The 17,669-nt window shown below is 37.0% G+C and overlaps 1 protein-coding gene across 1 annotated transcript; it reads left to right on the forward strand.

Moving 5' to 3' along the window:
- Nucleotides 1-497: 497 nt before the first annotated feature.
- Nucleotides 498-10,999, forward strand: LOC137751862 (sarcoplasmic reticulum histidine-rich calcium-binding protein-like). The gene is made up of 6 exons (XM_068526520.1): nucleotides 498-613; nucleotides 8,667-9,109; nucleotides 9,185-9,255; nucleotides 9,791-9,859; nucleotides 10,121-10,179; nucleotides 10,918-10,999. Exons 1-6 carry the CDS (start codon nucleotides 498-500, stop codon nucleotides 10,997-10,999), a joined length of 840 nt encoding a protein of 279 aa, XP_068382621.1.
- The last annotated feature ends 6,670 nt before the right edge of the window (nucleotides 11,000-17,669 follow it).

The following is a 17,669-nucleotide window of genomic DNA, read 5'->3' on the forward strand; positions in this document are numbered from 1 at the left end:
CCAGGTTGTTTTTAGGCAGAAAAAAAATAGTCTTTAGTCACAGCATCTGAGTATAAAGACAGTTTTCCCCACTTTACCATTTGGCAGATATTAAACGTTAAAAGAAAGAGGGTCACTTGTAATTGAACAAATGAATTCACGGCTAGGTACGTTTCTATGTTTGCAAAGCCATTTGAGAAAGAGCCTTAATAAAGAGAATCTCTTTTCTGCCATCTTAGTTGCTAGGGCTTTTGCACAGTCTTGAAAAGCCTAAACATAATCACTGCTCATATACAGGAAAACAAATAACAAAGAAAACAGAGCGACAAAAACAAGACCAAACAAAAAGCAAACCAAACAGAAAGACCTCCCCAAGCTCTGAAATGCTACCTCAGTCCTGAGCCGCTGCAAGCAGCCCACGTATCCTCAGTCAGTAGCATTACCTGGAGTAGATTGAGAGCGCAGTCCACCAACAGGTGAGGCCAGCAACCTACCGGAGAATTCACCAGGAATCCTCAATGACAGGGCGAGGCCTGAACACGAACTCCCCAGGGTTTCAGCCTGCCCCACTATGTCCACCTCCGCCGGCCCAGCCCTATTCCACCGTCCTGGTTTTCCCTTCAGTGCCCCTCAGGTTCCCACACCTGTGCAGAATCCCAGCCTGCTTGGCAGACATCCTGAAGCCTCGCCCTGATGTGCTAGGCTCCTCATCCCTTTTTGGTTGGAATAGGCCTTAATTCATAGAACATCAGAAGAGCCAAATACTGTCATTGGCCTGATTCTGGGTGTCATCAGGGTAAAGGGACTCCGACCACCAAATACGAACCTGCTGGATTATGTGCTCTGTGTTTTGATTGGACTCGAATTCATCGATTTGTCTTGGATGCTAACGTTTATAATGCTTTCCATCTTCCTCCCCGTCCCCCACTCCCACTTCTGCATTTCCTGGGGAACACCCTACGACCCAGTTACACCTCCGGTACTGAACTCCGCTGCCTACCTCCATGCCCTCTGTGCTTCTCCGTTCTTCTTCCTTCCTCTTCTCTCCCTCCCTCTGCAAGTTAGAAAAAATCTTCTATTGGGGTTGTAGTGGTTTTCAAATTAGTTTGAGGGCATTCTCATCTGGCCTTTAAAGTTACTGCACAGATACACCACATGCATTTCTCTTGCAACACAGAATTATCTACTTAATCAAACTCAGCTTCCTGAGGGAAGTGAAATAAATACATGCAATGATCAGGTTCTAGCATTCCATTAACCTTTTATGAGGTCTCAATCACCCAGCAAGAAAATAGTTTATTTTTCTCTGAAAATCTTTTTTAAAGGCTCCGAAAAAGAATGGAGGAAATTAAGTCTACGTGAAAAAAAATATGTAATTTTTTAAAAAAAATATACTTTATTATTAAGACTTCATACTTTATGAGAGTCATAGAGTTATTTCCAACTCAAATAATTTATTCTTAAAAAAAGATCACATACATTGAGTATTTAATTACATGGGTTTTGCAGTTTTCCAATTGTGGCCATTTTTATTGATTTTGTTTCAATAGTATTTTCATTTCTTTTATATTTTAAAATGTTATCAGTATGAATTATACTTGCTGTTTGAAATTCTGATACTTGTTGGCTGCACTGTCTTCATTTACCACTTTGTATCTTAAATTTATATAATCCTTTTAAATTCAAACTCCTAATACAATGCTTTCAATGGCTGAGAAATAGTTCCCCATGTAACTTAAGCAAGTACATTTTAAACCTTTTAATGAGTCCAGGTTAGTAACACAATTATTTTATTTAGTGCCATACAAAAAGAGTTGTGACCTATTCACATTAATGATTAAATTCCATTTTAAATTAATCTTACTTTTAATACTCTTCTTCCCCACCAAAATATAGCATTCATATATGAAATGTTTTTCGGAGTTGCAATAGCTTCTTAAATTATAAAGCTATACAAACCCCTGAGGGGGAAGGGAAATCTTAAAAAAAAACAGTATAATATAGAGCAGGGGTCCCCAACTCCCGGGCCATGGACCACTACCGGTCCCTGGCCTGTTAGAAATCCAGCTGCACAGCAGGAGGTGAGTGGAGGGCAAGCGAAGCTTCATCTGTATTTACAGCCACTCCCCATCGCTCGCATTACTGCCTGAGCTCCACCTCATGTCAGATCAGCAGCGGCATTAGATTCTCACTGGAGCTCGAACCCTACTGTGAAGTGCGCATGCAAGGTATTTAGGTTGCATGCTCCTTATGAGAATCTAATGCCTGATGATCTAAGGTGGAGCTGAGGCAGTGATGCTAATACTGGGGAGTGGCTGTAAATACAGATTATCATTAGCAGAGAGGTTTGACTGCACAGAGACCATAATAAATCGATTGCTTGCAGACTCATATCAAAACCCTACCAGTGAGTGGCAAGTGAAAAACTCAGGACTCCCACTGATTCTGCATTATGGTGAGTTGTATAATTATTTCACTATATATTACAGTGTAATAATAATAGAAATAAAGTGCACAATAAATGTAATACACTTGAATCATCCTGAACCACCCCCCAACCCCAGTCCGCGGAAAAATTGTCTTCCACGAAACCGGTCCCTGGTACCAAAAAGGTTGGGGACTGCTGAGGTAGAGGATGAATGTCTCCTCTCAACTTGTCTTTTTCATATTACCCCACTGCAGCTGTCACCTCAAGACCCTCTCAGGATTCCCCTACCCCCAACCTCACTCCCACCCCACTAGTACACACAGATAAATATGCATTACATATTTATATCTATTTTAAAAGACATCTTTGTATGTAAATACTTAGAAATCAACTTTATCAGTATTGATGGGAACATTCTAGAAATTTAATCATTCCCATATACTTAATTTTTTTCTAAAACTCTAAGGTATGTTGGCCATCACAATACATATGTCTTCATTTATTTTGTATCCCTATAGATAAATATCTAAAACTGAGATTGTTGGGTCAAAGGAAATGCATATGATATGTTGATAACTATTTCCAAATCACCTTCCCCGGAGATATCAGCTTAAAGATATACCAAGAGTATATACTCAAAATCTTTCTGACATTGAGTGTGATCAATCTTTTTAATTTTTATCAATCTGATAGGATAATGTTATTTTTAACTTTTCATTTATTTGAATCATTAGTTGATTTGAGACTTCTAAACAATGTATATTGTTGTTTGTATTTTTATTTTTGGTAGATGCCTGTTTATGTTACTTTGTTTTCTGACAAATTTATATATTTCTTACTGAAATATAGGAGATAATAATGCATTTTGAAAAGTAAGACTGTCAGATAATGCAACTATTTGTTTTTTAATTTTTAATTTATTTTTGGCTGTGTCGGGTCTTCATTGTTGCATGCGGGATTTCTCGAGTTGCAGCGAGCTGGGACTACTCTTTGTTGCGGTGGGCAGTCTTCTCAGTGCGGTGGTTTCTCTTGTTGCAGAGCATGGGCTTTAGAGCGCAAGCTCAGTAATTGTGGCGCATGGGCTTATTTGCTCCACAGCATGTGGGATCTTCTGGGACCAGGGATGGAACCTGTGTCCTCTGCATTGGCAGGCGGATTCTTAACCACTGTGCCACCAGGGAAGTCCAATGCAACTATTTTTGTCTCTTGTTTGCCTTTCAACTTTGATTATGCTATCTTTTTCGAGAACCAGTTTAAATCTAAATGTAATCAACTCTGTCAAGAGTTCCATTCCAATTCTGAGTTTCACATCATAGCTACAAGAGTCCAACCCATCCCAAGATGATAATAAATATTTATTAAGTAGTTAAAGGTTTTTTAACAGATTTTACTTAACTATTCTCCATCTTTATACAAATCTATACTAACATGACAATAATAATAAAAGCTAAATTTCAAACCTGTACAATATTTTAGCAAAGAATGGTGATACATTTTTACCAGAAATACATCAAATTTTTGGAAGAAAATTTGAACAAAACAGGTATTGAGCCCAACTATAGTTTATATAACATGTCAGATATTGAGAATACAGGATGAATAAGATAGCTTTTCTGCCTTCTCAGACCTGTTAGGTGGAGGTAGGTGATGGGAGGTAGGATGGGAGAGAGAAGAAAAACTCACTTAAAAAGCTGATTTCTATGTTTCTTATGATTTCTATGTTCCATCTAGCAGTATTTCCCATCAGTAGTTCCTCAGCACTTATGAGAAGATAAAACATAGATCTCCAGAAATGGGTTCCATTGTCAAATAAGTTTAAAAGAGTCTACTTAAAAATACATATATTTCAGGGTTCCAGATAACATTTCATATGGTAATACATATTATCACTTAATTAAAGAAACAAAGAGTTTTTGATAGAACACTCTTATAAAGGAGCAGCAATTAGAAAAGTTTTTCCAGAAAACAATAATAGATATAATTGTTTATGATATAAATATAATAAGCATGTATTTGTTCTATATGTATATGTATAGCTATATACACACAATAACCTGAGTATTCTGTAATCTGGGAAATTCTGATTTTTCCACCTTTGCTGCCTCTGGGAAAGGAAAAGTTCAGATAACTAGAAAGACAATGCTTACTTTTTGAATTTAAAAACATGCTTTAATATTCATCTCAAAGGCATTAATTTGAGAGAAACAAAAATTGAGTTCCAAAAGCTTGGATTTGAGATCTAAGCCCTCAAAGTCTGTGGGGTCTTAGGTGTGAGCTCCAGTGGAACCATCATTTAAAAGTCTATGCCAGCTTCACGTGATCAAGCTCTGCCTCTCTCCAGTTCCAGCTCCAAGCAGTTGCATGGACACGCAGAGAATAAACACTCTTTTGCTATGTGAGTGACTACTACTCACAACCACATGGCCAAGAAACAACTTTGTCCTTCTCATCTCTGTCGTGCAATTACCACCCTTTAATATTAGCCTATTGCCCCCTGAAAGTTCAGTGGAGTTGACGTCTTTTGCGTCTGAAGTTTTGCTCAGCTCAGCTGAACTGCCGCATGTGGACAGCCTTCTCTTTTCATTGGTGTAGAGCCTTCATAAAGCCACTCTGTCTACCCAGAGGAACAGAGGGGCTGTGAAAGGTACAGGAGCCCAACATTTGTACCCTGTATGTGTGTCTCTGTGCCCACGAAGTGATGACACAAATTCACTCAATATTTTCAGTTGAACAAATTAATCATATTTGATCTAAATATAGTCACCCCTAACCTTAACCCTAACCCTAAACATTATTACCCACTGTTCTATACCGAATAATAATGGATGATTGGAGGGCAGAGAGGGACTCAAGTCTGCCAATTAAAAGTATCCCAGTCTTTTCTTATTTAAAAATGCACATTTTAAGTATTTACTTAGTTCAAAGTTCAACTCTATCAGAGCTATTTTTCTCCTATCCTCATATTTCTTCTCTACCACCCGCCCCCCCATGTTGTTTTAACTTTCTTCGTTTCCTTAATGCCTCCATGGCAAGGAACTCTCAAGTAGGGCATCTCTTCATCCAGAAAACCTACAGCCTTAACAATGACTTTTTCCCTTGTATCACTGGCCCCCATCAGTTTCTTTAGTCATCTGTTCTTCTCATTGTGTCGTCTGTTTCATTGAGTGCCCTCTATACGTATTTATCGGTACATAATATGCATTTCCTTTGACCCAATAAACTAATTTCTATAAGGTGAGGAGAGTGTGTTGCGTTTTCCTCTTTTCCTTTGGATGCTCTTTATCTCCTGGGCACCTGATAGGCACTTAGTAATTACCTGTTTGACAAATTATTTTGTAAATAATGTAAACACTCTTGAATATTCCCACAGCAAACTTCAATACTTATTAACATTAGAAAATGGAACTAAGGATCAGGACCTAGTCATTCTTTTACACTATTTCTTTTTTATCCTTTAAACCCTTAAAAAGTTTCACCCATCTTCAACCTCTTTGCAAAAACCACAATGACAACCACTGTTTTTATTCCAAATGTTTCTCTCCATGCTGCTATAGAAAAGGGTAAAATAACAAGGTCCCAACATGATAAGAGGGTTGATAGGATTGGAGGTCTTCAAAGTGGCAGGGCTGCAGTCACTTACTTTCCCTATTTTCAACCTGGAAATTGACAATATTTCCCTATTTTCAACCTGAGTAATCTCTTCCTGGCAACTCATTAGATATATCAAAGGATACTTTCAAGAAAGCTGTTAAAACATAGTTGAAGTTGTCCTGATCCCTAGCAAATTTATCAAGTCAGTATTGGTTTATTTGAAAGTGTCTGTGATTCAGAGGTGATAGGATTTAGATATGTTGAAAGTAGTTAATTCAATGTCACTCTTTGTATTCTAAATAAGCTGCTCTTGGTTATCATATGTTGATCTCCATTATCTAACTAAAATTCTTAAATGAATGTAATGGTAAGTTTTTATTTTCTTTATGCTGTGCCCCCTCCCCTTTTTAAAAATAAGGGTCATAGGTTCTGGGGCAAATACAATTTTAGAGCAAATAAATGTTATTGATGGCATATAAAAGTCATCCTCTGAAGTTAATTCCAACAGCATCTTAGCATTAAAGCCTTTCTAACATGCTTTCCCACTCCCTTCACCTTAGGAAACATGATTCACTGTTGAACACAATAGCAAACACTTACTGAGTGCCTACTTTTGCAAGTACTTTACAAATGCCATGTCTCACGTAAGCCTTTTCATGCATTTTTGAACTTACATCTGCACTTCACAGATGAATAATTTTATTTAGAGAAGTTAAGTGCCATGACAAATTCATACTGCTTATTAGTGGCAGAATAGGAATTCAAAATAATTTTATTCTTACTTCAAAGCCTAGGCTATTTCTCTAAGACAGAATTTCTTCCAAATCTGTAGCAATCAACTCAATTATATTATTAGTTTTTTACATGTTAATTTCCCACTAAATTTTCAATTTTCTAGAGTAGTTATTCCATTAAAAAAAATACGTAAAACTCTTAAACTGTGCCTAAGATATATATTTATTACTTGGAAAAGTTTGTTAAATGAAATCAACTGCATAAACCAAAATACTACAGAAGAGAAAACCTCCAGTTCTGAATACAGATATTTAAATGGATTTTGTGTCCTAGTTCTCATTTTTACATGTATTTTAATGACCCCTTTGTTCTTTCTCAATATGTTTCCGTTATGTCTGCTATTCAAATATGGTATCCAGTGATGAGATTGTATAAGCAAGTAGATTAAAAAGGTGTTGAAATCTTCACTATATTTTGCTTAATGACGGCATTCAGCAAATAATCTTTGGTCAGTGACATTTCCACCAAACTACTGTGATTCTCATTCCTATAAATTATTTTAATTTTACCAGTATTAACTTCCGTAGTAGTCAGCTTAATTTTATGAACCCTGATTTTTAACTGTAAAAGTAAATATAATATTCCTGGAAGTTGAGAGAAAACCTCTGTGTGAGAAACTAAGAATCTTTTACTAATATTTACATTTTTAATGTAACATATATATATATCAGTTGATGATATGTTAGCATATAAAACATGGTAATTTCAAATATCAAAACTACTTGCCTTTAGGCTTTCTTCAAGTGTGAGACATTTCAATTCAAAAGTATATATATTTGGAAGTGATTCATTATCATCTTAGAAAATACAGCAGGCACTTTGGTATATTTAAAGGAGAAAATTCCAAACTATTTGTGCCTTGAGTAACCTTTGTAAGAATAAATGATTTTTACTGCCTTTGGCAAATAGTCACATGCAAACAGCCTTATTTTTCTTCTTAAAAAAATGCAAAGTTTACCAACCTTAGAATTCTTAACTCTCTAGAACTCTGTCCATCATTATAATGAGACCTTCACATGCATCTCTTCTAGAGGACTATAAAAGCTCAAATCACACAAAGTTCTTATTCAGTTATAGAGCTTGATCTCTATTCCCTGGAGGAAATGGTGATTTTCAAAATCAGTTGAGGTAACAATAAATAATAGAAAAAGGCAAAACCAATCTGAAGTGCATTTGCAATGGGCATAAATTGCTCCGGGACACTAGAAGTGGAAGAATTGTGACATTTCATTTTTGCTAAGCAAATCAAATCCAGTTCTGGATGTCCATTTGCAAGGGTCATCAAAAAGCTCAATGACATATATTCCTGTATACACATTGGGTTATGCCCTAATCTGGGGCTACTATTAGCCACTAAACTTGGAGGAAAGTGTGTAGGCTGGGGTAGGAACCTGCCTATGGTCATCAGCCATTGAGCTGGACATTCTTTGGTCACCATGTAAAATATATATCTTACAGCAATGTTTCTCATAATTGTGGTAAAACACTTGAAATAAGGCATTTTTAAAGAAACACTAGAGACTACTAAATAGGGAATTACCAAGAATATGGAGAAGAAAAGTATCAGGATAAAATTATGAAAATGTGGTACCATGTAATTAACAAATAGTTCCTTTAAGAAGACCAATTGATTTTATTCCTGAGAGGGGCATCTGGGATAACTTTATTAATTATAGCCCAGTTAGTCTCATTTGCATACTTATTTCTGGTTAGTACGATGCAATAAAAGGTAAGGCTAAGGGACATTTATGGAATTGTACATATTGACGAAAAGATAGGAAAACTATAAATGGAGATCACTTTGGTTAATAATTGGAGGTATCTTTTTTGGTTGTTTTTTTTTTTTTTTTCTTTTATTTGGGACTGGCCACAGAGGGTCCATCAAAGAGGAGATTAGTCTCCAGCCCCCAGAACACATGGGGGTGAAGGATAGAAGCCATTTAAGGGAGAGTGATTCTGAGGAGGAAGAGGAAGAGAAGGAAGAGGATCACAGCTCCCATGAAGAAGATGATGAAGGTTCAGAGGAGGGAGGAGAAGGCACCCACCATGGCAGCCTGGGCCAGGAGGATGAGGAAGACAAGGAGGAAGGTCATGGCCTCAGCCTGAGCCAGGAGGAGGAGGAAGAAGAGAAGGAAGAGAGGAGGGAAGAGAGGGCTGAGGTTTGGGTCCCACTGAGCCAAGACCACCAGGAGGAAGAAGATGAGGAGGAGGGGCTGGAGGAAGATGAGCTCCCCTTCACCGTCATCCCCAACCCACTGGCCAGGAGGGAGGTGTCTGCAGGTGCCTCCAGTGAAGAGGAGGGTGGTGAGGACACAGGTAAGTGATCTGACTGGATGGGGGTGGGGAGGAGCGGAGTCAGCCTGGGTCACCGCTGCCCTCTTGTCCCCACAGATCAGCAGGACACCCAGGAGTGCGGGAACTACCAGCCAGGGTCCCTTTGTGGCTACTGCTCCTTCTGCAATGTGTGTCCGCAACCCAGCTCCATCCACCAAGCTGTTCCTAGAGTTTGTGGCAGGGCTCTGGTGTGCCTTGGGAGGACCATGAGCAATGGGTCTGAGTAAACAAAGACACTTCTGGGGCCAAGTGGGGGACAGACTGGAGGCCAGGAGGCTGGGGAAGAGCCTGGGACAGTGGTCCAGGAAAGAGAGGGTGAGGCCTGAGCTGCACTTGCAGATGTGGGGACAGGGAGGAGGGTTCAAGGCAGAGCCGAGGGAGGTGGGACAGGCCTGGAGACTGACAGGCTATGGGGAGAATAGGAAGAGAGGGGGTGAAGAGAGTCCTCAAAGGTCCAGTCCACAGTGACAAGGGGACGTCGGGGCGCCTTGCAATAGGGAAATGAGGGGGTGGGAAGCAGGTTAAGCAGGTTGGAGGAAGATACTGAGCTCAGTGTCAGAAGTAACGAGGCTGAGAAGTTGAGGATATGTCCAGCGGGCAGGGTGGAGGACTGGCGGGTGGCTCCCAAACGTCTCTGCCTAACCAGGCTCCTCTGGTCCCCAGCGATGCACTGAATGTGAGAACTGTCACTGTGACGAGGAGAACATGGGAGAGCACTGCGACCAGTGCCAGGTGAGACTTCTCCCAGACTCAAGGATCCACCAGGTTTCCGGATGGCCCGGGACCATCTGAGCACCCCCAGCCCCAAATCCTCTGCCCTCAAACTGACCTAACCCCTTACCCCTGATGCAGCCTTGACTCCAAACCCTATCCTGCCTCTGACCTTAACCTTCACCTAGCTAGCCTCCTGCCCAAGTACAGCCCACGCCCCATCCTAACTCCGCCCCTGACCACCTCCTACCGCTCATTCTCTCTCCCCATCCCCGCCCCCAGCACTACCAGTTCTGCTACCTCTGCCCGCTGGTCTGCGAAATTGTCTGCACTCTTTTTTGGTTGTTTATTTACTTTTTCTTAGAAATGGAAAAAAAATTAGACTAACAACATTAAAAAGCCTTTGAAAAGTTAAACACAATGTTGAAAAATGAAAGATTAGTGGAAACAATAGATAATGAATAAAAAAATGAATTAATGTCAATGTCCCTAGATCAGAAATAGAGAGGTGGAAAGCTGTGAATGTAAGGGTTTCTAAAAATTGTTATGAGATCATCTTTATTTACTATTTTAATAAGGTTTCTAAAGTGAATAGTAAACCTGCTAGATTTATAGATGTCACTGAATTTCTGAAGAATGAAATAACACGAGAAGCAAAATCTAAAGATGATCAGGAAAGATTATGTAAATGGAAAGGAGGAAAAGCATATGAACTTCCCAGTAGATAGCATATAGAGACCTGTACTAGATATTAAAAAGTTACTTCATTTTTCATTTGTTTCTCTATTAATCAGTCATATTCTAAAATAAAATAGTTACTTGTGAGGTTTGCCTAGAAAATTTGCAGAAAGTTGAGAATCTTTGATGAGGAGCGTTGAACACAAAATAGAAAACATTGTATACTTCCATAAAATAATGATACACCCAGTCCTGAAATATTATGTCCATTTCTGGAAACTGCACTTCAAGCAAGAAATTACCACATTGAGAAAAGTCCATAACAACACAATAAATTAAGGCAGTAATCTCCAATTGGTTAATGGATGATGCTATAATCTGCCATAAATCATTGCCCACAGGGTCATAACTTCTGGACTTGAATTATACATCAAACTCACCTTGACCCTCTTTGAACATTCAGATAATACAGTTGATCCTTGAACAACAAGGGTTTGAATTACTCAGGTCCACTTCTATGTGGGTATTTTTCCAATAGTAAATATTATGGAACTACATGATCTCCTGCTGGCTGAATCCACGAATGTAGAACCACAAATATGGAGGGAACCCTGGATGTGCAGGGAACCCCTTATACAGAAGGCAGGCTATAAATTATATGTACATTTTCCACCTGAAGGGTCGGTGCCCCTAACCCTCATGTTTTTCAGGGGTCAACCTTATGCCCTACTAGAAACTTAATGAATCAGAATATCATGGGATGTTTAGATGTCTGTATTTTGTAAAGTCACCAACAGAGGATGATCATAGTTAGGGCATAACTACTAAGCTATTTCTTACTAGTGGCTCTTGTTAAGGTTTGAAAAGACAGAAGAATTGGGAATTATCTTTTTTTAAATTAATTTTTATTGGAGTATAGTCGCTTTACAATGTTGTGTTAATTTCTACTGTACAGCAAAGGAATTGTCATTTAGTGCCTATTTCTGTGTGGTAGTTTCCAAAATCTCAATTTTCCAGCCAGTAGGGAAAGAACATCACAGCTAATACCTTCATCCTCTTGTCTCTCATCTTCATAAGAGCATAAAAATTACTAGACCAATGAGGACTAAGGCCATGCCTGTATTTTGTTTGTGTTTTCAACTCCTAAATACTCAGCATTACCACAGATGAGTTTTCAACACACATGTCTTAAATGAGTAAATAAATTTACTAGTGACTTCTATGAGCTAAGTACTATATTAGGACCTTGCATATATTACATCTTTAATTTTTTAACAATACAAAAATGTATGTGATGTAATCACTAGATTAGAGTAAGGACAATGAGGGCCCAAGGTTAAGTTGTCCAAACTCACACAGCTAGTTAGTGTATGCTTTGGTGGTGTCAGCCCACACGCCTTTCTCTACACACTATGATAGCAAGGCTTCAAAAAAGCAGACTATCCCCTCATTACAAAAGCTTGAGGCCACACGAATTATTGAACAGAAGGATGCTTCTATATAAGTAGAGATTTTGAAAAAAAATAGAATTCTTTAACCTGGAGAAAATAAAAGTAAAGAAGGAATGCTATAAAATCCATAAATTCAAAAATATTATGAGAGGATGGACATGAAAATATTTAGCAATCTGAGAATATTTGAAGAGTCTGTCCCCAGAAGCTCACAAAAGATACTTTTTAGAACTAATAAAAGACACTTGCATTTTACAGAGTTAGTTGTAAAACTGTGAAACTTAAAACCTTGAAAATGCTCCATGTTGAAGATATAAATAAATCTTAAGAGAGTAGAGAAAATTCCATAGGTGGCAAATTCATGACAAATTCATAACAAATTGAAGGAAAACTAGGACTTGAGGGCCAATATGGCTCCAGCTATGACTTTTATTAATGAGTTGTCTCAACTTTAAGTCCAAATTCATTGAAGTTCCTGCTACTCTTCCTCCTAGTTGCCTAATGTTTTAAAACTGGGGTTTATCATGGTTGTTGTTCAACTAGCAAAAGTAAACCAATGCTATAGTTCCAAATGAGTAAAAATAGTCATTGTAATAATATAGGTTAGTATGTATTTAAAAACTAACAACAAGTTAATAAAATTGTAGTAAGTTTACAAAATCCATATTTTATGGGACTTAAAAAATAGGACTATGCATATTTTTATTTTTACACTGAGTAGAAGAGAGTTTTAACCAGTAAGTCTTAACCAAGGGCGATTTTACCCCCCACCCGGGGACATTTGGCAAGGTCTGGAGACATTTTTGAATGTGAAAACTTGGGATGGAGAATGTAAGAATTATCTCATCTAACGGAAGGGAGGATTCTAAGATGTCCCTAAATATCCTAAAGATTTATCACCCCATCTCAGTGTACACACCGTGTATAATCCCTGAACTGTGAATATGACTTTATGCCTGTGATTATGTTAAATGGCACAGTTGACATTAAGATGGGGAGATAATCAAGTAGGCTAATCATACGGGCCCTTTAAAAGCAAAGAGTTTTCTCCTGATAGAGAAGAGGAAATCAGAGAGATTCTGAGCGTGAGAAGGATCTGACAGATGTGAGGAGGTTCTCTGCTGCTGAGATCTCCGGGCCCACAATCAAGGATCTGCGAGTGGCCTTTAGGAATGAATAGCAGTTCTGGCTGTCATCCAGCAAGAAAATGGGGATTTCAATCCCAAAACCATAAAGAACTGTGCTCTTCCCATAACAGGAATGAGCTTGGAAGAAGACCTCTAGCCTCCAAGTGAGAACTCAGCCCCAGCCAGAGCAGAGAACCATCCACGCTTTATTGGACTTCTCACTTACAGAACCGTGAGTTAGTAAATGGGTATTGTTTTAAGTCACCAAATCTGTCATTTGTTATGTAGCAATAGAAAACAAGTTTGTCAATAGTGCCAAGGTTGAGAAACCATACTTTCAACATTCTTGTCTATGTAGGGCTAAAGGGGTATTACTAGGTTGGCTTTCAAAGAAACAGTGATGAAACTTTCCCCGAGGAAGTAGGTTTATTTAACGTAAATCAAGTTAAAGATGTTTCTTTACTGCGGGACATCTTTGAAACTTTAACATCTTAGTTATACTATGAAGCTACAAGAGAGGAGTTAATTCTGTAGTAATTCCAAAGAGCATTTGAACAAAGATCTGCTATTCTTGGCAAGTGATGTCGTTTGATCCTAATATCCTAGCATCTTTTGATCTTAGGTTTTCTTAGGATTGAGTTTAGTAAAATGTACAAATTAGTAAACTTAAAAAACATCAATTTGAATTTATCTTTCTAATTTCAAACAAAATCAAATGTACTGAAAAAGATGCATTATCCTTTGTAATTTAGATTTTCTATATTTCAATAATGATGCTTCTTGATCATTTAGTATTATAGAGGTCTTAGAATAATATATAGGGTATTTCTGGAACTTTAAATCTGCAAAGAAACTGTGTATATCTCAATGATTTAGGCAGAGGAGGAGTTAGGGCTGAGGGAAATGCATATTAGACATTTCACCAGGTTCTATTTTTATTAGTTCTGTTATTTCCTCCTTTTCAATTCTTCTGGTCAATTATATAGCATTTCCACAGAACTGGATGGAAATTTATTTTTTTTGTTTTTAGTAGCTCTCTCACAGATTACAGTTTTGTCTAAATTCCAGAATACGGAGACCTGGGGATGGTGGTGTTTGATGTGGGATTGGCTACCTTTCTTCCAGCTTCCTGGGTGTCCTCTCTTGTCCTCCATGAGTTTCAGAATGCCCTCATCGCTATTTCCTTTGTTAGTTGGACATTGGCTTGTCTGCACTGATATTTGCAATTGCTATAACCCATTGAGCACCATCCCCTTCTGTTTTTACTTCCAGGCTCCACATCTTCAGTTTTTATTTGCAGTGATGTCAGTATTTCCCAGACAAGTATTCTCCCCCTTGTGTAGCTCCAGTGTGAGAGATGACCAATATTTAATATATACTATGATGCAGATGGTAACCACTTACTGCTGACTGGATCTAAGTTATGGGAAGGCATTTTGGGGGTTTTTTTGGAGTATATCAGTAACCCTAGAGATGATTTAAGAGTAAACAACCATATCTTTATCAAAATAGCTTTTGGCATTTCTTCAAGTCATCTGTTAGTTGAATAGATATTGTCTAACTTAGTATATTTATATTTATAACAATTTTGTGTTGCCATCTATTAGTTTTCCAATAAATATAGCTAACATTTATTTAAATATTATTCCAAAAATGACTATTTTCAGCTTATCTCATTGCATCTCTTTTATAAACATCATTTTAGAGAAGGATTGTTTATATCCAGTTAGGAAAGAATATAGAGAACAGCTTCAAAATATAGGATAATAGACTTTTTAGCTTAGAAAGCACTTTTATTGTATGCATTGCTTGCTAATGATTAATTTTCATATTGTGTTGAGCCTGCTAAATACTGAATTATACCTCTTGGATTGAGGATAGTTGCTTTCCACTGACATTGAAGGACTGCAATAACATAGAGCCAACTGGTCTCTACAGTCTAGTCCTACATTACCATCCTACACAGGGGGTATACTCTAGCCAAATTAAATTTCTCACCATCTTACACTCATGATGTAGTCTTTTAAATATTTATGTTTACTCTTTCCTCTACCCAGAATGCCTTTGATTGAATGAGGGTACATTATAGTGTATATTGTAGTAACAAACAGCCGCAAACTAAGTGATATAACTCAACAAAAGTTTGTTTTGGGCTAACTCCTTATGAAAATATTTGTGTAGGGGGTGGGGGCCAGGAGGCAGGCTGAGGGAATACTTTGCTCCAGTAAGTCTCTTAGAGACACAGATTGATACAGACTCTGCAGGTTATTTCATATCTTTACATTTTGTCATCAATAAAATGTGAATAAAAATGTCTGCCTCTGCGAGTCTGTCATTAGAATTAAATATGTAAAGGGCTTTTCTGATGTCCCAAAGGGAGCAGTCATCCCCCTTCTCCCTCTTCCTCCCTCTCCCTCCAGAACACCTGTAACAAACATTCCACTTCTCATTTTGCCTTGTACTATAATTACTTTTTTTGGCCTGCTACACTGTAAGTGTTGGAGACCACAGCATGTGTCTTTTTCATTTTTGTGTCTGCATGAGCATCCAGCATAGTTTCCCACAGAAATTTAAAAATATTTGTTAATGGAGAGAGCTTATGATTTTCCAATATATATTAATGGCTTTCCAAGAGTTCTCTGCCCTAATTCTGTATTTATTCTAAACTTGAAATAGAAATAAAACATTAAGCATTTTATTTTTAAAAATTTATATGAAGAATAAATGCATAACTAATTTTAGTTTTAACTTTTCTCTCCTCAAACCTGTTTATTTTTTTTTTTTTTTACACTAAGCTTTATGGATTAGCAGACTTTTTTTCAATAAGCATGGAACCTGGCATATAGTAGTTGCTTAATACATATTTATGAATCTGATCTATTTTCAGAGAAACTATACAACTGCAGAGATATTAATTACACATCTGTAAAAACATAAATTAGTATTGGCTTTTGTGAAGAGTTTTCCTCAGAATATCAGAAAAGAAATACTTCAGAATCTTGAAGTGGAAGTTCTTAAGCTGTATTCATTTTGAAGAAGTTCAGTAATTTTTGAATTTTTGTACTTTTGGGGAATTTTATAGGCACTTATATAAGAGGAAAAAAGAAAGACCTAATTCTACAAATGTTATTTTCAGTATTTGCATGGCTTATTGAAATGCCTGGCTAGTGTAATACACTTGGGTTCCATTCCTGACTATTGATAACTGTATAATTCAAATGTGAAAATATGAAAAAGTGCTTACCCATTCTGATACAGTTGCCTCACTTAGTTTTTTCTTCTCTGTATTTTATTTATTTATTTATTATTGACATATAGTTGATTTACAATGTTGTATTAATATTTGCAGTACAGAAAAGTGATTCAGTTATATTGGATTGGCCAGAAAGTTTGTTCGGATTTTTCTATAACATCTTACAAGAAACCAAATGAACTTTTTGGCCAACTATATATATATATATATTCCTTTTCATATTCTTTTCCATTATGGTTTATCACAGGATATTGAGTATAGTTCCCTGTGCTATACAGTAGGACCTTGTTGTTTATTCCTTAGTTGCCTCACTTATAACTTGTGAGAATACAATCAGATACAATGTTAATGTTTAAATTATTGTTGCTATACTGTTGTTTCTACTATTCGTTTCCTTTAGCAATCCTCATGTATAGATTTGGATTAATACTAGCAAATTTTCTCCTAAAGCAAAAAAGAACATAATATGCCACAGAGACTACTCTGTCTAGAAAAAAGCAACCTAAAATTCTCAACTGCACAGGTAACTAACTGTATGTGTATTTGTTTAAACACACACCTCAGCCCTTGAAGTGTGTTGGGAAAAAAATCTTACTAACGTACTGAATATATTCAGAAACATTTTAGGATGAGATAAATGTTTTAAGAAAACATTCGCATCTGAAATATGCATTTTACTTATAAATACCTTGCTTCTTGATATTCTAGGAGTCAACCAATTTTTCACCGAATTTTCAACCCATAAAAAAGAGTTGTAAATTTAAGAACAATGAGAGTGTGATTCTAAGACAAATATATCACAAAAGGATGAATCAGAAAGAAATGAGTTGTTTCTGCATAGGCAGGTATTACTCCTAATTTATGGAACCGTTTGTCCTGCTTGTAAAATTCCATATTTATGGAATAGAGAATTATTGCTTCTGTAAGATGTAACAAAATGGCTAAACGCCTGAGGAAAATATAATAAGGATATTTGGGTTAAGAATATAATATTCAAAAACTTTTACTGGGAAGTTAGAGTTATCTTAGTTTCCTTCTAATAAATTGGGGCAGAATGCTGATTTAATATTCGATAAATATAATAATCTGAATGCTGTCACATATACTAATGTGATCCCTTTAAAAAACAGGACATATGGTCTATATGTATTAATGATTAAAGTCATTACTGAAATTCTATGATTTTTTTCTATCTTGAAAATCATAGCCGTTTGTCTAATTTGGGCTAAACATTAAATATTCCAATTACTTCCATTTGCTACATATAACTAAACAAATCAAAGATCAGAATTGTGATGAAAGGGAGGATGTGTACTAGACAG

The sequence above is a fragment of the Eschrichtius robustus genome, chromosome 18 (genome assembly GCF_028021215.1).
Source record: "Eschrichtius robustus isolate mEscRob2 chromosome 18, mEscRob2.pri, whole genome shotgun sequence".
NCBI classification, from domain to species: Eukaryota; Metazoa; Chordata; class Mammalia; order Artiodactyla; family Eschrichtiidae; genus Eschrichtius; species Eschrichtius robustus.